This window comes from Bos indicus, chromosome 17 (assembly GCF_029378745.1).
Source record: "Bos indicus isolate NIAB-ARS_2022 breed Sahiwal x Tharparkar chromosome 17, NIAB-ARS_B.indTharparkar_mat_pri_1.0, whole genome shotgun sequence".
In the NCBI taxonomy this organism is placed as follows: domain Eukaryota; kingdom Metazoa; phylum Chordata; class Mammalia; order Artiodactyla; family Bovidae; genus Bos; species Bos indicus.
The window spans coordinates 18383645-18409496 of NC_091776.1; the positions used below are offsets into that span (position 1 = coordinate 18383645).

At 41.2% G+C, this 25852-nt stretch overlaps 2 protein-coding genes and 1 pseudogene across 4 annotated transcripts; 1 reads left to right on the top strand and 2 right to left on the bottom strand.

Annotated features, from left to right (window-relative positions):
* Positions 1 to 710: 710 nt before the first annotated feature.
* On the bottom strand, positions 711 to 20860 carry RAB33B (RAB33B, member RAS oncogene family). 3 transcript variants are annotated; one of them, XM_070769093.1, is made up of 3 exons: positions 20724 to 20860; positions 20285 to 20552; positions 711 to 3609 (listed from the first exon to the last, which is right to left on the bottom strand). In XM_070769093.1, exons 2-3 carry the CDS (start codon positions 20531 to 20533, stop codon positions 3169 to 3171), a joined length of 690 nt encoding a protein of 229 aa, XP_070625194.1. In that variant the 5' UTR covers positions 20534 to 20552; positions 20724 to 20860; the 3' UTR covers positions 711 to 3168. The 3 variants fall into 3 exon arrangements, with proteins under 3 accessions (XP_070625194.1, XP_019833250.1, XP_070625193.1); XM_019977691.2 differs by having other exon boundaries at positions 20685 to 20860; XM_070769092.1 differs by having other exon boundaries at positions 20285 to 20860.
* LOC139176695 (large ribosomal subunit protein eL33 pseudogene) lies at positions 3616 to 20278 on the bottom strand (annotated as a pseudogene).
* Positions 20757 to 24950, top strand: LOC139176833 (uncharacterized). Its single transcript, XM_070770188.1, has 4 exons — positions 20757 to 20772; positions 20860 to 22114; positions 22210 to 22342; positions 22895 to 24950. Exons 1-2 carry the CDS (start codon positions 20757 to 20759, stop codon positions 21504 to 21506), a joined length of 663 nt encoding a protein of 220 aa, XP_070626289.1. The 3' UTR covers positions 21507 to 22114; positions 22210 to 22342; positions 22895 to 24950.
* Positions 24951 to 25852: the final 902 nt, after the last annotated feature.

A 25852-nucleotide genomic window follows, 5' to 3' on the forward strand; every position in this document is an offset into this window, starting at 1 on the left:
CCTAGAAGAGGAAATGGCACCCCACTCCAGTATTCTTGCCTGGAAAATTCCATGGACAGAGGTGCTTGGCAGGCTACAGTCCAGAGGGTCGCAAAGAGTCGGACACGACTGAGCGACTGAACATGCACGAACACAGGCTCTAGTAAGTTTGTCCCCCAAAGACCAACCTATTGTCTTATTATTCAACTAAAAAAGCCGTCTTTCATGAATAACGCAATTTTGTGTTTGAACAGAAGAGGGACGTATACGAGATAAACTGGAAAGCAGTATGAACTTCAGAGGCCCCAGGCCCCAGTCCACATTCTCCTAAACCAGTCATCTGAATACAGAGACTATAATTTTACATTTGCCACATCTTCTTTCTCACACATTTTATAGTTATTCATTTTTCTAAATCCTTTGACCTCTAAATCTAGAATAGAAATGTCAATCACTCTTGTGGTATCTGCCAATTGCACTGAAGTGTTTGTTCTTAAACAAGGGGGACTACTCAACCTCACAAATAAAAAAGCTACCCTATCAGCTCATTTTAAAATTTAGGGTTTTTACCTGAAACCTTCTTTAACCTCGAATGTATTTCCAAATAAATTTTCAAATGAGTGTTTTTGTTTGTTTAGTATATTACACATTACCTAGAAGCCAAGGGAAAAAAAGAAACTTTTTTTTTGGTTTCATTTTCTACTCAGCCAAAGAAAGAAAATAAGCTACAATTTCCTTATGTCAAAGCTGGTTTATTGAACTTCATGAGGGCAAAATTACAGTGATGCTATTTCACAACAAAATTATTTAACTCAGGGGTACTCTTTCTGCCCCCTTCTGATGCCTATGTCAGAAGCTTTCTCTATCTCCTTTATGCTTTAATAAAACTTTATTACACAAAAGCAAAAAAAAAAAAAAAAAATTATTTAACTCTGGTTTAGATTTCATGAAGAAATGTATTAGCAACATACTGTCAATAAAGCACTGTCATTAAGAACTATATTACAGCCTGGATTAGCTTCCTTTGGTGTTCTCCCAAACTATGACTTTTCCAAAACATATCTGAGGTTTTCAACTAAAGGACACAGTTAAAATAAACTCGCACAGAAGTTATAAAACTTGTGACTTGTGCTTTAAAAATTAATAACAGCCACCATTTTGGAAGTGATTTGTCAATAGTTGGTGTTTTATAAATATTTTGGAAAATATCTAAAAGCTTCATCCCCATTCAACTGGTAAGTATGTTCTTTTTAAAAATGAAAACATGTATCGAGAAAATTAAAACAACAAATCACCACAAATGGGATACAAATATTTTTAAATTAATAAATATTAAAGTGGAAAAAATAAGTCCTTTTAGAGAACTTTAAAGGATACTTACTACTAACTCCTTACAAAAAGAAATAAAGTTAAATTACTTTTTAAAAAATTATTAATAAACAGCACTGAAAAAACATAAATGTGCTTGGAAAGTCTGTAAACTTTCTTCCCCCACTTTAGAAAATGTTTTGATAAGCAATAAACAGATTCCCTTCTTTAAAAAACTGTTAACACCCACAACAATTGTAACAGCTGTCATTGTTTTGCTATAAAAATAGTTACAAATTAATATCAATTTAGATAAAGTCAAACCACTTTTAATTCTAGCATGATAAGAAAAATGGATTAATCTCATTAAAAACAAAGACAATTTCTCTTTCCTTAAGGTCTCGTGTTTAAAATAGAGTAACTATTTCCTCTAATTATTATCTTCAGTTAGTTTATGTAATAGAATTATCTTGTTTTTATAACTAAATTACTCAGCCAGGACCACCATGATGATTAAGGAAAAAACTCTAGATTAGATCACATATTTCATTGGTTTCCCACATTCTGAAAATATTTTAAGTATAATCACCTTTCAGCTTAATTTCCTCTAAAATGGTAAATTCAGCAATCTTTCAGAATTAGCGAATGTGCACACTTCAGTTAGAGTTCATGGCTTACATTCCATTCATATAATAGCTTCATATGCAAGCTTATTATTTCCTATGTGCAAAGTCTTACATTCAAAACAAAAGTATTTAGGGTAAAATACTTTCTAAAATATTCCTTCCATCACTGAGGGATTGGCTAGATATTTTTTAATACCTAATTTATTTTTCATACTGAGGAGGAGTAGTTTGTTGTGACCATAAAATTTAAAGATTATAGATTATGACACAATTCTATTACAGAAATAAATGTAGACTCACAGCAATTATAGGTATGCCCTCAGAGTTACAATCCAAATGGAAGAGAGGATGAATGCATTTAGGCATTGAGTTGACTGGGGATGGGGGGAGCATGAGATCCTATGTCAGACACACAGCTTGAAATGACTGACAGCCAGGGATTGGAAAGTCTCTGGTGGCAGCCAGGAGCCATGTCCACTTACTTCCCCTAAACTATAACATCTCAAATCTTTCAGTTAGTTTTTACTATTTAAATATATCAAAGTAAAGTATAAAGCACCTTATGATGTCATTTCATTTGCATTATAATCTGATTTACTTCTGCATATTTTCTAGAATTACTCTTTTTAAAAATAATAATGATATTTTTATAGGCCTGACTGACACTGATTATAAAGATCAAACATCTAGGACTGTTGGGAAAGTCATTCTTTCTGGGCTGAGAACCAGAAAACATTCTAGGTCTTCTGCCACCAGACCTGAAGTCTTGGCTCTTAAAATGTACCAATAATAATGCAGTTAATATACTAACAATACAAAGAAAGAACTCTATGGAGAGGCAAATACCAGTTTTTATCCTATTGAGAATACTTCCTATTCAAAGGACATACCAGTAAGTGTCCTAAACCCTTAATATATTTTTTTCAATTTCAGGAACACAGGATCAAACAATCACTGACTCTTAAAAATCCCATTATGCTCTCATATGAAGCCTCCTCGAGCTCTCAACGCAAAGATGTTCTGATTCATCCTAATATTGCTTCATTTCAACCTCACCTGAAAACTTTTTCCTTGTGGTGTCACAGCGACAAACTTGATTAAGTAGACACAAAATACAAAAATAAGCATAACAATGATAAACAGTAATGTGTCAGGATGATCCATTGTATCTGAGATTAAATTCTATGACTTATCACTGTCATACTTCAGAAGTATTTCTTTAGTCAATATTAGATACTGCAATAAAGACTGTGATTTAGCACCAGCATGTCATTGCAGGCTTTGGTTCAGGCTTCAGGGTAATTCCGTTATCGGGGGGTTGACTAAGCATTAAGGGTTTGTGGCTCTTAAGCTTATGAGCCAAGGTCATGAATATAGCTTCCACATGGTCATTATCATTGGGGTTTTTAGCAGAGGTTTCAAACAAAGGCATACTGTGTGTGTCAGCAAATTTTTGTGCCAAGTCTGTGGGTACCTGAATGGCACTTCTCAAGTCACATTTATTTCCAACAAGAATCCGTGGTATATCGGTGGCTAGCAAATGCTGTTTGCATTCTTCTATCCAAGACGGCAGGCTGTGAAAGCTCGCCATGTTGGTCATGTCATACACGAAGACCACGGCGTGCACGTTTCTGTAATAGTGCTGGATCATGCTTTTTCTGAATCGCTCTTGTCCCGCCGTGTCCCATAACTGGATCTGGAAGTGGGAAAAAGAAGAGAAAAACTGACAATTTCATCCAGTTACACACACAGAAAAATTTCACTACCTTCGCACGGCCCTTTGTGCTGCTTCACTTATACTACTTTGCTCCCTTGAAAGTGCCCTTTTGGTGTTATTTATGTGATTTAAATGTCATGATACTAGTCCAGTCACTTCATGATTAACACAAGTGGCAGAACAAGTACTTCAATTTAGCACTTTAATTCAGTAAGTCAAGTTTGTTTGGAAAAATTATACCTCAAAAATTGATTTTAAATGCTAAAAGAAACAGATATCAGATTTTAAAAACATGTTAAGTGTCTAATTTCCACAAATTCAATATGCCCTTCCCTGCCTTTCATTCATGTAATTTAAAATAGTAGAATTAGGATAGATGTGAAAAGTCATGAGGCCTAGCCCCCACATGAACATATATATCAGTTCAGTGCAGTTCAGTCGCTCAGTCGTGTCTGACTCTTTGCGACCCTATGAATCGTAGCACGCCAGGCCTCCCTGTCCATCACCAACTCCCGGAGTTCACTCAGACTCACGTCCATCGAGTCGGTGATGGCATCCAGCCATCTCATCCTCTGTTGTCCCCTTCTCCTCCTGCCCCCAATCCCTCCCAGCATCAGAGTCTTTTCCAATGAGTCAACTCTTCACATGAGGTGGCCAAAGTACTGGAGTTTCAGCTTTAGCATCATTCCTTCCAAAGAAATCCCAGGGCTGAAGTTCAAAATGGACTGGTTGACTCTCCTTGCAGTCCAAGGGACTCTCAAGAGTCATCTCCAACACCACAGTTCAAAAGCATCAATTCTTCGGTGCTCAGCCTTCTTCACAGTCCAACTCTCACATCCATACATGACCACAGGAAAAACCATAGCCTTGACTAGACATAGCGTGGGTGGCTGCGACAGCGCACACAGCGCAGCCTAGAGGAGCTGCCCCATGTCCGAGGTCAGGGGCAGAAGCCGGGAGGACCCCATGCCCGAGGGGCGGCGGTCAAGAGGAGTTACCCCATGTCCGAGGTCAGGGTCGGCAGCCGAGAGTACCAGGCTTCGACAGCGCAGGAGCAGCCGAGAGGAGCTACCCCCCGCCCGAGGAGCGGTGGCTGCGCGGGCGCAGAAGGGCCTAGAGAAGCTATTCCACATTCAAGGTCAGAAGGGGCGGTGGTGAGGAGATACCCCTCGTCCAAGGTAAGGAGCAGCGGCTGCACTTTGCTGGAGCAGCCGTGAAGAGATACTCCACGTCCAAGGTAAGAGAAACCCAAGTAAGACGGTAGGTGTTGCAAGAGGGCATCAGAGGGCAGACACACTGAAACCATAATCACAGAAAACTAGCCAATCTGATCACACTAGGACCACAGCCTTGTCTAACATATATATACATCTGACAAAATCCAGGCCCCTTTAAAAAAATTTAAATGACTAGGAAATCACTTATCTATTCTAAACATCTCTACCAATAAAAATATTCCAATACCTCCCAATGGAAATACGGGGTGGCGGGGGGAATCATATCTAAAGCTAAATACAAGTCATGTGTTATGATTCTCTTAAAACATGGAATTTATTGTGTCCCTGCTTAGTTCCTGAGAAATATTAAATGATGAGAGTACTAATCACAATGGAAAAGACCAGGGACAGAGATGCTCAGATAGCTTTTTTTTTTTTTAATTTTTGGTTGTGCTGGGTTATCATTACACATGGGCTTTCTCTAGTTTCAGCAAGTGGGGGCTTCTTGTTGCGGAGCATGGGCTCTAGGTAAGCCGGCTTCAGTAATTGTGGCACATGGGCTTAGCTGCTCTGACCCACGTAGGATCTTCCAGCACCAGGGATCGAACCTGTGTCTCCAGCATCGGCTGGAGGATTCTTATCCACTCTGCCACCAGAGAAGTCCCCTAGATAATTTTTAACTGAAAGACTTGTATTATTTATAGATACTCCGAGTATGGAAGCCTAAATAGATGACTTCTATAGAGAATATCAATAACCTCAGATATGCAGATGACACCACCCTCAGGGCAGAAAGCAAAGCGGAACTAAAGAGCCTCTTGATGAAAGTGAAAGAAAAGAGTGAAAAAGCTGGCTTAAAACTCAACATTCAAAAAACTAAGATCATGGCATCTGGTCCCATCACTTCATGGGAAATAGATGGGAAAACAATGGAAATGGGCAGACTTTATTTTCTCGGGCTCCAAAATCACTGCAGATGGGGACTGCAGTCATGAAATTAAAAGACGCTTGCTCCTTAGAAGAAAAGGTATGATCAACCTAGACAGCAGATTAAAAAGCAGATTAACAAAGCTCCATCTAGTCAAAGCTATGGTTTTTCCAGTGGTCATCTATGGATGTGAGAGTTGGACTGTGAAGAAAGCTGAGCGCCGAAGAATTGATGCTTTTGAACTGTGGTGTTGGAGAAGACTCTTGAGAGTCCCTTGGACTGCAAGGAGATCCAACCAGTCCATCCTAAAGGAAATCAGTCCTGAATATTCATTGGAAGGACTGATGTTGAAGCTGAAACTCCAATACTTTGGCTACCTGATGCGAAGAACCGACTCATTAGAAAAGACCCTGATGTTGGGAAAGATTGAGGGCAGAAGGAGAAGGGGACGACAGAGGATGAGCTGGTTGGATGGCATCACCGACTCGATGGATATGAGTTTGAGAAAGCTCCAGGAGTTGGTGATAGATAGGGAAGCCCAGCATTCTGCAGTCCATGGAATGGCAAAGAGTCAGACATGATTGAGTGAGTGAACTGAAAGCAATACCAAAGGAGAGGAAAACTGAGGGGATACTGTAGATGGCCCCCAAAGTAAGTAGTATATAAAAGAGGAAGTGCTGAAACATGGCAGTAACTGCTTAATTAAAATGTAATGAATTAATGAATACACTTTAAACATGTAGTTAGAGATGGAAATATTGATCACCACTCCCAGGCTATCTTAATTTTTCAGTTCTGATTTTTTTTCATCTTTTTTTTTTTTTATGGTAGCTCTTCTTAGTCCAAATGTATCCATTTTTGAAATAGTCTCCCTTTCTTCCTAAGTCTAAGTTTGTTCAAGGTAGAAATATAATATAAGGCATATCCTGGAGATATTGCAGATTCAGTTCCAGACCACTGCAATAAAGCAAATATCACAATAAAGCAAGTCACATTAATTTTTTGGTTTCCTACTGAATTTTTTATTCCTACATGTATAAAAGTTATGTTTACACTATACTGGTAAAGAATCCACCTGCAATGCAGGAGATCCTGGCTCAATCCCTGGGTTGGAAAAATCCCCTGGAGAAGGGAATGGCAACCTGCTCCAGTATTCCTGCCTAGAGAATTCCATGGACAGAGAAACCTGGCAGGTTTCAGTCCATGGGGTTGCTAAGAGTCGGACACAACTGAGCGACCAACATGTTGAACTTTCAAAAGGTGGAAGCAATCCAAATACCCACCAACTTATGAATGGGTAAATAAAATATATATCCATATAATGGAACATTATTCAGCCATAAAAAGGAGTGAAATATTGACACATGCTACAACATGGATGAAGAAGCCAGACACAAAAGACCACACGTCATAAGATTCCATGTGTATGAAACGTCCACTATAAGGCAAGTCTCCAGAGAGAGTAAACAGATTCGTGGTTGCCAGGGTCCGAGGGAACGGGAAGAATGAGGAGTGACTGATAATGGGTAAGTGGTTTCTTTCTGGTGAGATGTTCTGGAATTCATAAGTGATGATGTGACATAGGCTTGTGAATACACTAAAAACCACTGAATGGTTTATTTTCAAAGCACAAATCTTAAATATCTCAGTTTTTTAGAATGAAAAAAAAATCCCACTTCAAACTGTATCTTTAACATTCAGAAAGATATTTTGGGAATAATTTGGATGGTCTACATAAAAGCCGTCCAAAGAACTGGAACTGACGTCTTCCTCTTTTAATAACGTTTTCCCAGCTCAAGTATTCAAAATTCATTTCATCGATGAAGAATAATGATTTATAATGTTTTAAGCAGAGGACATATTTAAGTTAAAAAAATTAAAAGTACACAAGAAGGTAACAGACCAAAACAGGAACAATGGTTGTCTTTCATAGAGAATAGACCATGCAGGGGAAGGACAGGGTGGGACGAATGGAGAGAGCAGGACTGAAATATACTGAAATATACACATTACCACCTGTGAGACAGAGAGCTGGTGGGAAGTCGCTGTACAGCGCAGGGAGCTCAGCCCAGTACACTGTGACAACCTAGAGAGGGGGATGGGGTGGGTGGTGGGAGGGAGGTTCAAGAGGAAGGGGGCATATATATTACCTATGGCTGTTTCATACTGATAAAAGGCAGAAAAAAACACAATACTGTAAAACAATTATCCTCCAATTAAAAGTAATTTTTTAAATGGTTGCATTTAAGGCAAATTTCCCCCTTTATTTCTACTTTTCTGTTTTCTGTAACAAACATACATTTGTTTTAACAAACTAAAGTAAAAAAAAAAAAATCATGCAGAATTTAGACCTGTCTCAAAGAATTGTGAAAATCCTCAATAAATGCAAGTGGTGATGATGAGGATATTCAGCCTTAAGAAAACTGTTTGTTTAAGCTAGGATTGACTCAACAATAAGCCTCCTCCCATCAATCTTACTCAAAACATTCTGATCATATCAAGACTTCCAGGAAACAAGAAGTATGGGATAACATCTCACACTTTACCGGAGAGCCTTAAAAGTATATACTATGTTCGTGAGTCACTTACAAAGAAATACCGCTGTTTCTCAGTATCCATGGGGGACTGGTTCCAGGAACCCCCACCAAAATCTAACACCAAAATCCACGGATGCTCAAGTCCTTTATATAAAATGGCATCGTATTTGCATTTAACTTACATCTGTATACTTTAAGTCATCGCTAAATTACTTACAATACCTAATGCAATGTACATGCTATGTAAACAGTTGCCAGCAGTGGGCAAATTCAAGTTTTGCTTTGGGGAATTTTTTTTCCCCAAATATTCTCCCATAGATACAGAGAGTGAACTGAATTTAAAAGGAAGCTTCAAAATTTCACTCACTGAATTACTAGAACAAGTGAAAGCCTAGGACACACTGTTACGCTGTCTGCTGCCTCTCAGGTCTGCACTGAGGTGAGGGCCAAGAGCCTCAGCAAAGAGAGGACAGCACAACTGATAAAAACCGTCAGCCACGAAGGTAGAGAGAACTGTCACTGAAAGAGAGGCAGATACAGCTCCCCAGTGGGCCAATGGGGAACAAACCTATGATAACCTAGAAAAATCTCTAGGTTTAGCTCTGAGTGCAGTGGTTCACAATGCTTAGAAAAGAAGAGAAAATGACATTTTGGAAACTAAGCAAGTGACATGCTTTTGTCTGGCAGATGTTAAGTTAGGAAGTGTTTTCAGAGCAATTTTTCCCAATTTAATACTTAATATCTTAGGAAAGAGAATGGCTCAAAGGTGCTTTTACACGATATTCTCCCGTTTGAGACACTATAAAGACAACATAAAATATACTTTAAAAATATTTCATGAATCCCTACTTTAAATCCAAGTATCAAGTTCCAATACAAATCTGTTTGCTAAATCTTGAGAAGTTTCTTACTATTCGTGAAAGCTCTTTTTAGTAGTTTTATTACCAAAATGAGAAATGATCTGGCAAACTGATTTAATACTTTTTTGCTTGACTAAAGAAGATACAGTATTAGCCCAAATGATCTTTCTTTCTTTGATCAGCTATCAAATTTCCTCTTCCCCTATTCTTTCAAAGACCACATTTTTATTGTAGCTCAGCTGGTAACAGCTCGGTTGGTAAAGAATCCGCCTGCAATGCAGGAGACCCCAGTTTGATTCCTGACTTGGGAAGATCTGCTGGAGAAGGGATAGGCTATCCACTCCAGTATTCTTGGGCTTCCCTTGGGGCTCAACTGGTAAAGAATCTGCCCACAATGCGGGAGACCTGGGTTCGATACCTGGGTTGGGAAGATTCCCTGGAGAAGGGAAAGGCTACCCGCTCCCGTATTCTAGCCTGGGGGATTCCATGCACTATATAGTCCATGGGGTCGCAAAATCGGACACGACCGAGTGACTTTCACTTTCAGCTAGTAAAGAATCTGCCTGCAATGCAAGAGACCCCGGTTTGATTCCTGGGTCAGGAAGATCCCCTGCAGAAGGGATAGGCTACCCAGTCTTGGCTCAGATGATAAAGAATCTGCCTGCAATGCAGGAAGATTCCCCCAGAGGAGGGCATGGCAACCCTCTCCAGTATTCTTGCCTGGAGAATCCCCAAGGACAGTGGAGCCTGGCAGGCTATACAGTCCATGGGGTCGCAAAGAGTAGGACACAACTGAGTGACTAAGCATGGCACTGTTCTTTCAAAGAACACATTTTTATTATTTTTGCTTCTAAGCAGCCTATATGAGAGATCATCTGATGATTACATAAAAGCTTCTATTAATAGCTTGATGATGTAAATCAACATCATAACTAGTATTAGTAACACTGTAACAGAACTCTTTTTCCTTTTAGCACACTGTACAGAGTAGTAATATGTACATCTGACATATAGATCCACATGGCAAATTTTAAAAATAAATTTTAGCTTCCCTAACAAGGAGAAGTGACACATTTTGTGTGACTAGAAATAATTTAAAGGAAGAATTTAATTATAGCATAATGCAAGAGATAGGAAGTCAGCAAGGAGAGAAAGGAAGCAAGAGCTGGGCTGTAAATTCCAGCCCAGCCACCAATTTGTGGGACCTTGATCCAGTCATTCACCTTTTCAAAAGCCTGCTTTAACCTTAAAATCAGGGCTAATTTACATAACATAATGAGCTCATCTTCTTTTCTTTTCATTAGCTGTGGTCTTAAGAGTAAAGAATACACATAATTTGGAAACAGCAATCTTAGCTGTCTTCCCTCCCTATTCTTTCTCTGCTTATTTATGCATTTTCCATTATTACCATCTCTCCCGAAGGTATTAGTGTTCACTCAAAGAATTGATGCTTTTGAACTGTGGTGTTGGAGAAGACTCTTGGGAGTCCCTTGGACCGCAACGAGATTAAACCAGTCAATCCTAAAGGAAATCAGTCCTGAATATTCACTGGAAGGACTGATGCTGAAGCTGAAGCTCCAATACTTTAGCCACCTGATGCGAAGAACTGACTCACTGGAAAAGACCCTGATGCTGCGAAAGACTGAAGGCAGGAGAAGAAGGGAACAACAGAGGATGGGATGGTTGGATGGCATCACCAACTCAATAGACATGATTCTGAGCAAGCGCCGTCAGTTGGTGATTGACAGGGAAGCCTGGCGTGCTGGAGTCCATGAGGTTGCAAAGAGTCAGACACGACTGAGCAGCTGAACTGAACTTAAACTACTCATATTTACTTGAGGTTTGCACAGCCCAAGCATGTTCCAGGTACTATGCTAAGTCCTTTACAAGCACTATCTTATTTAATCAAGCAGAGACATTACTTTGCCAACAAAGGTCCGTCTAGTCAAGGCTATGGTTTTTCCTGTGGTCATGTATGGATGTAAGAGTTGTACTGTGAAGAAAGCTGAGCACCGAAGAATTGATGCTTTTGAATTGTTGTTGAAGACGACTCTTGAGAGTCCCTTGGACTGCAAGGAGAGTCAACCAGTCCATTCTGAAGGAGATCAGTCCTGGGATTTCTTTGGAGGGAATGATCCTGAAGCTGAAACTCCAGTACTTTGGCCACCTCATGCAAAGAGTTGACTCACTGGAAAAGAGTCTGATGCTGGGAGGGATTGGGGGCAGGAGGAGAAGGGGACGACAGAGGATGAGATGGCTGGATGGCATCACTGACTCGATGGACATGAGTCTGAGTGAACTCCGGGAGATGGTGATGGACAGGGAGGCCTGGCGTGCTTCAATTCATGGGGTCGCAAAGAGTCGGACACGACTGAGCAACTGAACTGAACTGAACTGAACTGAATGTAACAATTACTCAACCTTGCAGATGAGCAATTTGAGGTTTACTAAGGCTGTGTAACTCACCTGAGGACACAAAGAGACTATGAAGCCTTTTTTTTTAATTGAAGTACAGTTTACAGTTTAATTGGTTTACAAAATTGTGTTAGTTTCAGGTGTACACCACAGTGATTCGGTTATGCTACAAAGCCTTTTTTTTTGTTTTTAAACAAATCCACACTTTTACTTTCTGTTCGATAAATTTAAATCCTTGATGGCATCACAGGGATTCTGCATCCAATGACCTTAACAGGAAGGTTGCTTCAGAATTTGATACAAGCCACGCCATTGTTTCCACAAGAGCCACTTACCTTTCCCCACATAACTCTGCTTTTCTTAGGTTTTCCACCAGAAGTTATGTTGTTTTTGCTTTATACACATAAGTACATCTCTTGCCTAGACAGACTTCAGTTTCATCTTGAGCACAAACATCTTCAATTTTACAAAGGGCTGTATGATCCCTCTGGGTCCGGAGACCCTGCTTACAGCCGGCAAATCTGGCTTTGGATCATAGTCTTCCAGACATATTATTAAGAGCTGTGCTAGAAGTCCTGTTCCCAGCAGGCCTCCACAGCTTCCAAGATGGTTGAAAGAGCTGTACTACCAAGGTCTTACAGCCAGGATTTAAATCTGGGCTGAGTGACTCTATTACAGATGAGTGTTGGTTTTCCCAGTCTAGCATACAACCCCAATTCTGTTTATTGTTGTTTGCTTTTCAGTCTTTATGTCCAACTCTCTGCGACCCGTAGACTGTAGTATACCAGGCTTCCCTGTTCTTCACCATCTTTACTCAAACTCATGTCTGTTGAGTCAGCGATGCCATCCAACCACCTCATCCTGCTTCGCCTTCTTCTCCTCCTGCCCTCAACCTTTCCCACCATCAGGGTCTTTTCCAGTGAGTTGGCTCTTCACCGGGTACTGTTAATAGCACCTCATTTTCCTTGGGGAACCACCCCTCCCCTGCCTTCAACTCACGTGAACCCCCAGCCAGGCACATGACCCATCCCCACACCTATGTCACCACCACAGTTTGGGGATGGGCATATGTCACAGTCCCCAAGCAGAATCTCTGAGTCTCCATTTTAGTACTGGTGTTAGAACTGACAGAAAAAGAAGTACTTTCTCCTGAGTTTTCAGCTATGTGGGGGAAAAAAAAAATCTCATTTTGCTTAAGCTAATTTAAGTACAGAAATCTGACACAGACTCTAAAACAAAAGATCTTAACTACTGATGAAAGATCCCTGGAAAATTAGTAATTCCATCACATCTCACATCTGAGTACAAACACCAATGTTGCTACTTTTCAAAGAAGAGCTATAAGAATCACAGGCTTCTGATCAGGCTGGAAGAACAATGGGAGCTCTGGCCTGGTTCCAGGGATCCTTCAGATAGTGGAATGGCTTGGGTCTGTGAATATGGAGACTGCTTATACCATACAGGACTCAAGACCAAACCACTCCAGACTCAAATATCCCAGTTTTCTGAGCTAAGGAGTCATAGATTAAGATTCCTTTTTAGGGTACCCCAACTGTCAATACTCCCATTCACTGAATTCCAGTGCAAATCAAATCAAGAGGACCAATTTGGTATCTTGCTAACCACCATCACCACTTTTTTAATTGTTTTAAATTTTAATTGGAGGCTAATTACAATACTGCACCATCACCACTTCTAAGATGAATTCTCAATTTAATTCTAGTTAGGTAAGGTGTAAGATGTCTTATAAAATAAAATACTCTTTGACTTATAAACACTGGATTACTTTTAATAAAGATTAAGACAAAACAATGGAGAAGGGTAAATAATCTGATTTCTATTTGGGTTCAGCATTCATGGTATATCCTCTTCATTACACTCTGAAGCCAAGTTCTAGTCCACTCTCTAAGCATGTTAACTACACTGGGCATTTTGTCTTTATCTACCTATGCTCCCCAACTTCACCGTCATAGTCATGATTATTTCCTCCAGTTCCACACTTCTAGCTGCCAATCCAACATTTCCATTTGAATATAACACCATCTCAACAAAGAAATGATTAACACAAAATTTTTTTTACAGAGCCTCTCAAAAATCAATCTTCCATGAAAGTGAAGTCACTCAGTCATGTCCGACTCTGTGACCCCGTGGACTGTAGCCTATCAGGCTCCTCCGTCCATGGGGTTTTCCAGGCAAGAATACTGGAGAGGGTTGCCATTTCCTTCCCCAGGAGATCTTCCTGACCCAGGGATTGAACCCAGGTCTCCCGCATTGTAGGCAGACGCTTTACCATCTGAGCCACCAGGGAAGTCTATACTCCTTATCCCTACTAAAGATACTACCTGCTGCTGCTGCTGCTAAGTCGCGTCAGTCGTGTCCGACTCTGTGCAATCTACCTTCAGTCAATCAGATCCACAACCTCAGCCATCTGAGTCCTCCTCCTCTTCACAAAAAGCCAGTTACTGAAGCCTTTTGGCTTTATCATCAAAATATCTCATGTCATCTGTTTCCTTCCATTAGCTTCCCTCATCACCCCAAATCTGGATTTCCAGAGCAAGCTACCAACTGATCTCCCGTTTCCAATATATGCAACACTTATCTGAGCCCTATATAGTTTAGAACTGAGCTGGACTCCGGAAGATGTCTATGGAATTATCAGACATGGACTCTGTCCTGAATAAAACTGAGTAAGACCTAATAAAGGAGGCAGACACACATATAGTACAAACAGCAGAGATTTAAAGACTCAGGTAAGGTGCTAAAGAAGCTGAGAGAAAGAAGAAATAGAAAGGAGAATGAGAGGTAGGGAGATTCCTGACAGAGACACACTGAGGTGAATCAGGAAGAATTACACGTGGTGAAATATGGAAAGGGAGGTTATTCCAGGCAAAGAGTGGGAAATGCAACAGGAAAACAGGGATAAGCAAATAGTTGGCTGGACTATAGAGTACTCAAAGGGAATTAATGGTGGGGGGAGTTAAGTTAGAAAAGCAGTCTGGAGCAAGAGAAGGAAGGTCTTATGTTAATTTTAAAAGTTGGAACTTTTTACAATACAATGGAGAACTACTCTGGGCATCTGAGGCAGGGGAGATTATTCTCCCTAAAGAGCAACATTAATCTGGCATTTTGGCAACAATGTATACAACAAATTAATTGACGGCTGGGGTTGGGAGATGAGCTGAACTGCTACAATAGAGCAGAGCATAATAAATCCCCATCTGCTTTGCACATAGGTTCATCTGTACCATTTTTCTGGATTCCACATATATGTGTTAATTTATGTTATTGGTTTTTCTCTTTCTGACTTACTTCATACTGTATGAGAGTCTTCAGGTCCATCCACGTCTCAGCAAATGGCACAATTTTGTTCCTTTTTATGGCTGAGGAGTATTCCATTGTATAGGGAGTGAAAAAAATGAACTAAGATTTTGAAAGAAGAATGGATGAGAGAAATCATCCATGTAGAAAACTAACTGGATTTAGGGAGCAAAGAATGGTGAGGCCTCCAGGATGAGGCGGACAACATCTGGACCATGTAGGTCACGTAGAGGAGCAACAGAAGAGGCAGATTTGAGAGGAAAGACGAACCCACCCCAGAATTTTGAGGTGAGGGAGGGCTTATCCAAATAGCCATGTCTACAAAACAATAGCGGAGAAGGCGATGGCACCCCACTCCAGTCCTCTTGCCTGGAAAATCCCATGGATGGAGGAGCCTGGAAGGCTGCAGTCCATGGGGTCGCTGAGAGTCAGACACGACTGAGCAACTTCACTTTGACTTTTCACTTTCATGCATTGGAGAAGGAAATGGCAACCCACTCCAGTGTTCTTGCCTGGAGAGTCCCAGGTAGGCTGCCGTCTATCCGGTCACACAGAGTCTGACATGACTGAAGCGACCTAGCAGACTTAGCAGACAAAATGATAGGGAACACAGAGGGACAGATGAGGAGTGAGGGCTGGGCCAAACAAAGCTTTGGAAGTTACCTTCATAGAAGTGATACCCAAAGTCAAGGGTCTACTAAAGGAGAGAATGCAGACAGAAAACCAGTTCATCAAGGGGAAGAATCAGGCTCACTCAGGATTCATCCTCAATCACTGCCCCATTTATCTTCCTAAAACACTTGGACTTTTTAGCACACATACAAAATGAAATCTAGATTCTAGCTGTTTAGAAACTCTTCAGAAATGTTGCTACCAACACCTATGCAATTCTTCTCACTTGCCACTTTTCCACAGGAAACTTTAATCCTGCTGGAGCATCCTGCTAATGTTACTCATCAAAATATCCCTCCAGTGAGAATGAGCCCTCCACTAACATCCAAAAATAACTTGGCAGTCACCTACTGCCTGGTTTTGCTAGTCATCTTTCTGTTGTGGTTGTTGTTCAGTCGCTCAGTCGTGTCCAACTCTTTGGGACCCCATGGACTGCAGCACACTAGGCTTCCCTGTCCTTTGCTATCTCCCAGAGTTTGCTCATGTCCAGTGAGTCAATGATGCTATCCAATCATCTCATCCTCTGTTGCCCCCTTCTCCTCCTGCCCTCAACCATCTTTTTAGGTATATAAATTTTATTCCTGTGTAGGACAGCAAATCATCTATGCAGTGTATCAGGGTCAGCAAACTTTTCCTGTAAAGGGTCAGAGTACTAAGTATCTAAGGCTTCACAGTCCTAACGGTCTCTGTCACAACTACTCAACTCAGCCACTGTGGTGCAAAAGCAAGCACAATATATAAACAAATGAGCCAGGTTGTGTTTCAATACAACTTTATTATTTATGGACACTGAAATTTAAATTTCATGTAACTTTCACTTGTCATGAAATCTTATTCTTGTGGTTCTTTTTTCCCCAGTCATCTGCAAATGTAAAACTCAGCTTGCAGGCCACAGAGAAACAGACAGCAGGGCACAGACGGTTTCTGGACTTACAGTGACGATCATTTCATAATGTATGCAAATAGCAAATGACAATGTAGGACCCTTGAAACTAACATAATATTGTATATCAACCATATTTCACATAAAAAAAAAAAAAACAGAAAAATAAATTAAAAAACCAGGCAGCAGGCCATAGTTAGCCCTCAAGCATGGTTTGCTGATTCCTGCACTGTATCATAATTATTTTTGTCTAACAAAATGTCTTCTTTCCATTAAACGTTTACTCATTAAATGTTTGCTTTACCTATGGAGAGAGAGGCCCTGATTATTTTTATCTAGTTAATATTAACATCTTGCATTTAACATGTAAAATCTCATTCACTACAAATGACAGGTAAGCTATCCCAATATTCAAATAGGAACTGAGGATCCCTAGTGAGAGACAGAGAATGATTCTGTTGGTGTCTGACATTGTCACGTGCTGATATGAAAGGAAAATAGCTTCCATGGTGAGGATACACAGAGACAGAAGGAGCATAAGGATTAAATACCTTGATTTAAATACCAAATGTATTTTTATTTAAGGAATTAACTATATAATTTTATCCAACTTTCCAAATTCTCCAAACAAGATTTTACACTTTCCATTATACATATATAGTACTCAGGAACAGAATAGCAAACAGACTTTATCACATTTTATAAAACATTTTAAGTGATTCTGAAACAGCACTGCTATAAGATACGCTTTCTGAAAAATTTACAGTCCACAAAACATTTAACACAACCTCTCACTTTTACCAAACACGTAAAAATAATGTCTACTTACTAATAAATAATAAAGTAACAGAGCTTTCCAGCTTTCACTTCAAGATGAAAAGTTAGAAGAAATATCGTTTCAGGTTAGGCTTACAATGCTCCAAAGAGATAATATGAACATCTCAGCAGCACTTAAAACATAATATAGGTTAACAAAAAAGCAGCAGCAATATATGGAATAAAGCTATTCTATTTCACTTCATTTTTTTTAAGACACCAAAAAAACACCTTAAACTTTTCCCCCACCAAAATACTCATATCTTTTTCTATTACAGAAATCTCTGTAATCTTTTTGACCACAATAAAAACCTCTCAAGTCTTACAGTTGGAAGTACAAGTCAACAGATAAGGCCTTAGAGAGAAGAAAAAGAAATCCAGCCTCTCTACCAACTAGGATACCAACTCAGGGGCCCTATCAACATATGAGGTCAGGCTAAAGCTCAGGAAGGACAATCACAGAGAAAAGTGTTTTCTCCTTGCTCCTCTCAACCAGAAGGATCAACTCTGTGCTCCCAGATTCATCCCATCTGAGGTTCTGCTTCACTTATCAGCGCCAGCACCAATCTTGAAAGCTAAGCCTTCGATGTCACACACTGGACATAGTTCATATGTTTAATATGCTATAAGTCTCTCTTAAATTTGCACCTGATTCATCTGTGATCTAAAGTGTAAATGGCAACCTGGAGGCAGGTAAAGGGTCACTGAACCCCAACTCCTCGCCTGCCTCCAGTCCCTCTACTTTGTTACTATCCTGCTTCCATTGGGCTTCCCTGGTGGCTCAGAGGTTAAAGCGTCTGCCTGCAATGTGGGAGACCTGGATTCAATCCCTGGGTTGGGAAGATCCCCTGGAGAAGGAAATGGCAACCCACTCCAGTATTCTTGCCTGGAGAATCCCATGGATGGAGGAGCCTGGTTGGCTACAGTCCACGGATTGCAAAGAGCCAGACACAACTGAGTGACTTCATTTTCACTTTCTTTCACTTTCACCTTCCCTTCAGCTGTCTGCCTATGCCCTACTTGATCTCTGCTTCACTCTGGTTGTGCAATCATAGAATTGATGGTGCCAAAGAGAAATCATGATGTTAAACCACCAGGGGAGAAGAATCTTCTCAAGATCACTGACTCTGAGCCAAGTACCTTCTATCTGTTCTCATCTAACCCTCATGTGAGCCTGATGGGGTACTATGGTCCCAATTTTTCAGATGAGAAAAACAGACTCTGAAAGATTAAAGAAACTGCCTAACCACCAGACTAGCCAACCACACCAATTCGCCTAAGACTGAGACGGTTCCTGGGATGTGAGACTTTATACTGAAAACTAGGTAATGCTGATCTCCCTACGAAGGACACGTAGCCCTTTCATAGGTTCAGATTTGAGCCAGGCCAGCTGGGCTTCAAAACCCAGGCAATTTCTCTCAGAACTCCTTCTGCCAAACAAACTCCCCCTCTAACCTCAGAAATCCTATTATTTTCCTCCCCCAGAGGTTCCTGGGCCTAACTTAATTCTGATGGAAAATAGCCTTTTATTCTACCCTTTTCTTTGCAATGTATGCAGATCTTTCTTAACTCCCTAATACAGTGCATCCAAAAGACCACCATTCCCAGCTTGAATGGGACAATGAAAAATTAAAGCTAAGATTAAAAGGCAAAAGGGCCTACAGAGGACTGATGCCTTTTCAGCCCTATTTCTCCTTTACTATCATTGGCAGTAAAACCCCTTTGGGGGTGGGGAGATGGGCCAGAGATTCTGCTATGCTATGCTACACCGCTTCAGTCGTGTCAGACTCTTTGTGACCCCATGGACTGTAGCCCACCAGGCTGCTCAGTCCATGGGATTCTCTAGGCATGAATACTGGAGTCGGTTGCCATGTCCTTCTCTAGGGGCTCTTCCTGACACAGGGATCGATCCCAACTCTCATTATGTCTCCTTCATTGGCAGGTGGGTTCTTTACCACTAGCACCACCAGGGAAGCCCCTAGATTGGAGAACCAAAAACTAAATTGTTCATGTCTGAAGAATGTGGGTGTGGGAATGAAGTGAGCCTATTTTTCCCCCCACAGTGGACTGAGGTAAAGATGAACATCCTAATTTAAAGCAAAAAATAAATAAATAAAAAAACACAGTATAAGGAAAGCAGAGTAGTTCCTCGAGTCCACCTGTTTTAAGGGATTGTATCAGCAGGTGGCTGAACATCAGTCAGAGTGAAGAAGTGTGTCTAAGGTGCCTCAGTCTGGTCACTGATGCCTTATTCTCCAATGTTTCCATTTCAATCCCTGAGAATCCCAGGCTTGGCTCTGAGCTTACTACCTTCTCCACTTTTACTGTGTTCTCCAGTCTCAGGAGCCGCCAGTGACTTAAGACTCAAAAGAGGGTGGCACCAAGAATGTGGCAACCCACTGAGGAACCAAGTACAAACTACAGAATGTTTCAACAAGAAAACATAATTTTCTAAACAACTCAGTGTCATCTGGAAACTACTGTAACAAAACTGCATGCAAGAGAATACCTAGGTACTTCCTCAAAGACAACGGGGGTTTTACTTCCACAAAACCTAGGGCAGTGTTCAAATGAATGTTTAACAAATAATATTTACTAAATGAAATTCCCATGCCTGAGAAATTTCACTATATTTACTCTGGCCTTACTTCACTAACTCCCAACACGTGAGAACCCGGCCCATAAGTCAGTCCTACACGCTTGCTACTCGGTGTGTGCTCCACTGACTAGTTGATGTGCAACACCGGAGACCTGACCAAATGAGAATCTTTACTTGGGGAAAAACAAACAAACCCAGGTAAATCTCATGCACAATAAAGTTTGAGAAACACTGCCTTAGAAGTTTGCTATATACAAATCCTTCCAATCTCCAACTCCCATCTTCACATCAGCGTGAGAAAAGATGAAGCGCACGCCCTATACCGGGCCCCAGCAATTAACCCACGAAGGGGTTGGCACACGTGTCATCCCGGGATAACCTTCCTCCCGACAGTCTCCCATCCGCTCACCTTGATTCGCTCCCCATCAATCTCCACCGCTCGTTCTCGGAAATCCACCCCGATCGTAGCCTCGGTGCGGTCGGGGAAGCGGCCGGCGCAGAAGCGGTAGGTCAGGCACGTCTTGCCCACATTGGAGTCGCCAATCACGATTATCTTGAAGATGCGGGAGCGAGCCGGTGGCAGAAACCCTGAGCCCCCTGACACTGCACCGCTGGATGAGAAGCTCGCCTCGAGCGACGACTCTATGTCCGAAGCCATTCTCCTGACCCGCCCCAAACTGAGGCGGAGGGAAGGAGACGCTAAGAGGCTGCGAGATTACGCCACCGCCACCCAGCGCGCCCAGCCCGTGGGTTTCGCTGCTCGGCGTCCCCGGAGCCACCGCCCTCCCGCAGGCAGCGCGCGTGCGCACCTTCCTGCCGGCCTCCGCCCGCGCAGGTGTGGTGCCCACCAGCCCAGGCTCGCTGATCCTTCCGCCCGGCCTATGGCTCCACCGCAGCGTCAGTCAGGCCGGGGCCCGTCTACCTGCGAAGGCACTGGGCCTGTCAGGGGCTTGTCGGTGGCGCGGAAGGCCGGCTGCTGAGAAGCCGAGCAGACCGCCTCGGGCCCGGCACCCTGGCTGTCCCGGCCCCGCCACGTCCAAGGCTCCCGCCCCCGGGAGGAAGCCGCGCGAGCACTCTGGGGGCGGGGAGAGAAAGCTGAAAGGAAGGAGGTACCACCAGGCACTCTCTCGCGAGAGGGCGGGAGAGCCGCTTCGACGCTGGCGTGGGCCCGACGGGGACGTGTGAGGTCTCCGGAACGTCCGGCGCTGTCCTTGGCTTCCCGTTTGGGCTCCCTGGACTTGGAAGTGGAGGCGGGTCCCCTCGGCTTGCAGCTGGGGGCCGATTCCGCGTTCCCTGCTCCCTCCGGACTCTCGGGATCGCGGGAGATGAGACAGCGACCGGGGCTGAGGGGCGCTAGGCACCGCCAGAAGCCCGCGCCTTGGGCGCGGGAAACTCTTAGAGGCGAGCTCCGGCCGCGCGGAACTTGGGTCTTGGCAGGAGCAGGGCTGTCAGTGAGCAGGCGGGAGTTCGAGGCCGCCTGCCGCCTTCGCGCGGAGAATTTCTTTAGGCGCCGAAGCAATGTTCCGATATCCGCGGGACTCAGGTGCCCAAGGCCCGCGTCCAGAAGATCACAGGAGGGCCGCCTGGTGGCATTGAACCCAGGAGCTGGTACTAGATGGCCTCTCTCATGAGAGTATATAACCTACTGTGCCCAAGTTACGTCCTCGTGTCTGGGTGACGATGATGTAGCCGTTGAATATTACGGAGCACACAGAGTTGTCTTTAGCCATATATCTCAGGAAAATATTAATAGACGAGATCACCCAGCCTTAAAGAGGATTCTCCGGATCACTGAGAGTTTTCCGAGGAAACCTACCATACACTGAGTCATAGAATGGTTCCAAAATGTCCAAAAATATTGCTTTTTGTGAGGAGTTTTGTTTTCTGATAACAAGACTGGAGTTTGGGGGTGTTTTGTTTTCTGTTTGAGCGCATAGTTTGCAAATTCAAGGACTATGGCGAGGAAGACATGGCATGCCTTAAATAGTATGAGGGGAACAACAGAGAACCAAAAGCCCTAGGAAAGGAAATAAACTGCTCATTTCAGTCCATAAAATGAAAATGTGGTCAGAGCAAATTAGTAGTAAAAGCTGAGTATGCCGAGCTGCAGCAATTTGCAAAAGCCTTTAATAGACAATCATTTCTGTTGCGGTAGAAAAACTTTATACAGTTACTGATATACCAAGTTATGTTAGCCAGGGGAAAGAAGGTTACGCACCTGGTTGAATGTGTGTTCCAGGTGAGTAAAATACATTTAGTCAGTTTCCTGTTATAGAAACCAGAACATGGCCTGGAAAATCCTAATGGTTTACCTGTGATTTTATTTCCATAAAGATAAATCATCCCAGAGACTTTTAGAGAGCCTTGGAAATATTCCTCTAATCTACTCTACTTATCCCATTTAAAGGATAGCATCTGAAGATTTAATAACAAAAAACAGTTGAAGAATTCAAAGCTGGATAATCAGGTAATTTTAAAGGATCGTGAAAAAGCATCATTGTCTCTACACCACAAAACCCTTGCTCTATTTTTTGTATTTTTTTTTTTTTTTGGTTTAGTCTTTTTCTTGTCTGTTTATTTAGATCCTATTCACATTTCATATCCTTGTTCAAAAGTCTCATCTCTGAGAAGCTACTCCTGATTACTTCAGCTCAAAATGTTCTTGACTTATTCTAAATCTAGTACACTTTTGGGGTATAGCTCTTTGGTCTCAGCAGTACTGTCTTCGCTGTTTGTTTCATGGTTATGTCTTGTGCCTTCCAACTAGAATGTCAGCTCTTGACTACTGACGGAGAGCTCATTGTTACTCAACAAATGATGAATAAGTGAGTTTAGTGAGAAATTTCTTGTGTAAGCATTGTCAGGTTGCACCCTTTACCAGTTATACACAGTTCAGCACCGCTTAGATGGAAAAGACCCTGACATTGTTACGAAGAGTTTTGTATTTTCAGTCTGCAGTTTGAGAGATTCCTTATGTGAGTAAAGTGTATGTTACTCTTTTTTTATTGAATAATCCCAGAACCTCCAGGTTTGACTCTTGAAGAAGATGCTACTGTTGGGAAGAGTGGATGGATTATGCAGCCCTGTTTTCTGAGAATTCATTTGTTCTTGGAGTTTTTCACTGCTTGCCGCCACTACCACTTGGCCTCAAAGGACAAGCATGTAACCCTTCCTTTCCTTCATATTTTACTGCACAGCTGAGAAGAGACTGAATTTGGATCCTTTAGTGGTACAACTGGAATGTTACATAGTTTAGAGTAAGATGGCTTATTTAAAAGTATTTTTCTAAGATGGGGGGTGTTGGGATGTCCCTGTAGATTAGTTCCAGAATGGGGTGTCTGTATATACTGTATTAATAGGCATGTTGACTCTTGTAAAGGGACATTAGTAGCTGCTGCAGGTCCCGTTTGGAAAACTCATGCACAATTCCCGGTTTTTTGTAAAGTGTCAGTGCGGGAGACATTTGACTCTTGTGTTTGTATCTCCTTTTTATGATTGCTGTACTGACCCATGTCTTTTTGAGGAAGGGGTGAAAAGAGATTTGAAATAAAAATGTTTAGAAATTTAAAAAAAAAAGTATTTTTCTAATAGGAGATAGAAACTGGATATTAACAAAATAAGGGTACTCTTATGTACAAAATACAACTACTTACGGTCAACTTTTATTTATTAAGAGATGCCACCACCCTGTGGCAGAAGCCATTTTTTAACTGGTCTTAACCAAGGAGTAGCTCCTAGAAAACTTCACTGTTTAAGTTCAGGCCTGAGTACAAAGGACAAAATAGAGTTTACCTGCTTGCCTTTATTGGCACTACTGACATTTTGCACCAGATAATTCTTTTTTTGTAAATATCTGAAGTATGGTTGACTTATTATGTTAGTTTCAAGTATACAGCATAGTGATTCAGTACTTTGGCAGATTAAACTCCATTATAGGTTATTACAAGATAATGGCTATAATTCACTGTGCTGTACAGTATATCCTTACTGTTTATTTTATGAACATAGTAGTTTGTCCCTAACTTGTCCCTCTATCTTTTGGTGACCACAGGTTTGTTTCCTATATCTGTGAGTCTGTTTCTGTTTTGGATATACAGTCAGTTGTATTATTTGTTAGATTTCACATGTAAGTGATATCAAGCAGTATTTGTCAGTAAGCCAGACAATTCCTTGTTGTGGGCAGCTGTCCTGTGCATTATAAGACGTTTAGTGGCATACATGGCTTCTACCCACTATCTGCCAGGAGTACCCCACCCCTACTTGGAACAACCCAAATCAACTCTAGACATGGCCGAATGTCCCTGAGGGGTGTTATGTCCCTTTCTCACTTTCACTGAGAATTATTGGCCTATATAAGGGATTTTCTGCTAATTCTGGTCTCCTGTCCATCCCATTTGACAGCAGGAATCATCTCTCCCTTAAAGACAGAATTCCAGTTCCCCAGAGAAGTATAGCTTTGGTCTTGTTGGCCTCCACCAGATTACCAAATCACTGGTTAATAGTAACCCCAAATATTTTATGAGATACTACATTATAAATAACAAGGGCTTTAGTTTTAGCATCTAAGTAGCAAATTACCATCAACATTTTATAGGTAAATTTCAGAATTCTACGTTTCAGAATTCTTCAAGTTACATCTTTATAAGCTGGATCATTGAGGATTTATGAAATTTAACTATTCTGTATATCTCCACTGTTCTTGTGGTTGGGGCAGGGGCAAAGACTGTAGAAATTCTAGATGTGTTCAAGTGTGGAGGCGGTCAAGGAGCTAGGATGGAAGGCCTTCTTGTAGTGGACAATAAGTTAAAGGTGAGTGTGCCTGTGGTAGTGCCATTCTTCTCTATAATAAACTCAAATTATGAGTAAGCAAGACTTACAAATATTTGATATGTGCAAAATGCAGTCATGGTGGTCTTTGCTGTTTCCTTTATTTCATTCCCTTTCTCCCTCCTCACCTTTAGAATGTTTGATTATATAGCATTCCCTGTATTTGATATAACAAAGGCAACTGATAATTCTGAAGATGATCTAAGTAACTAGGAGATTTAAAATTAAACTTTCCACCTTGAAGATGATGTACTTTTTTAATGTCCATATTTATAAACATTTATTTCTAAATAACACAGAAAAATCTCAATTTTAAGTTATACTGTCTGATACCAAAGCGATAAAAACAAGCTATTCTTTTTCTTTTTTCTTTAAGTAGAAGGAAAAAAGAAAATTTATCTACTATACAGTATGGAAGCTAAGAGGAAAATCTCTAAATCTGGTTCAGGAGAAAAATCACAATCACTGATTTACAAACTATTTAGAAAGTAATAACAATGAGAACAATAAAACAACATAAGAACTCAGCTGAAGTAGTACATAAAGGAAAATCACAGATCAATGTTTTAATACTAACCAATACAGAAAAATATTAGTAAATCATATTAGTAAATATTAGTAAAAATCATAGTAAAAATATGGTTTACCTATCACTTATATAGTACTTAATGTGTCAGACACTGTTGTGTTCTATAAAAATTAACTCATATAAAGCAAGTAACATTCTCCCTTTTTTATCAATAAAGAATCTGAGGCTCGGAGAGTTTACTGTTTTCCTGAAGTTCACTCAGCTAATAAGTGATAAAGTCAATAACCAAACCCAGTTCTTTGACCACTACATTACACTGCCTCTTATCTTAAATGAGAAAAACACAAAGTTTTAAGGCACAGCAGGCAAAATAATAATAGTAGACCGCAGTGAATTAGAATCCAGAAATACAGAACAGATCATAACAGGAAAGAGTTGGTTATTTGATATGTTCAACAAAATAAATATGGCAAAATAAAAGCAAAGATTTTAAAACAGGAGAGAAGATGTTAGAAATGAAAAAGGAGGGACTTCCCTGATAGTCCGGTGGTTGAGAATCGACCTTCCAGTGCAGGAGACTCAGTTTCAATTCCTGGTCGGGAAACTAAGATCTCACATGCT

Excerpts from the sequence above, each read along its gene's own strand:
- RAB33B (XM_070769093.1), bottom strand. The coding sequence starts at position 20,533 with ATGGCTTCGGACATAGAGTCGTCGCTCGAGGCGAGCTTCTCATCCAGC. Across the intron at positions 3,610-20,284 it reads TTGATGGGGAGCGAATCAAG|ATCCAGTTATGGGACACGGC; the intron begins GTGAGCGGATGG and ends TCCCACTTCCAG.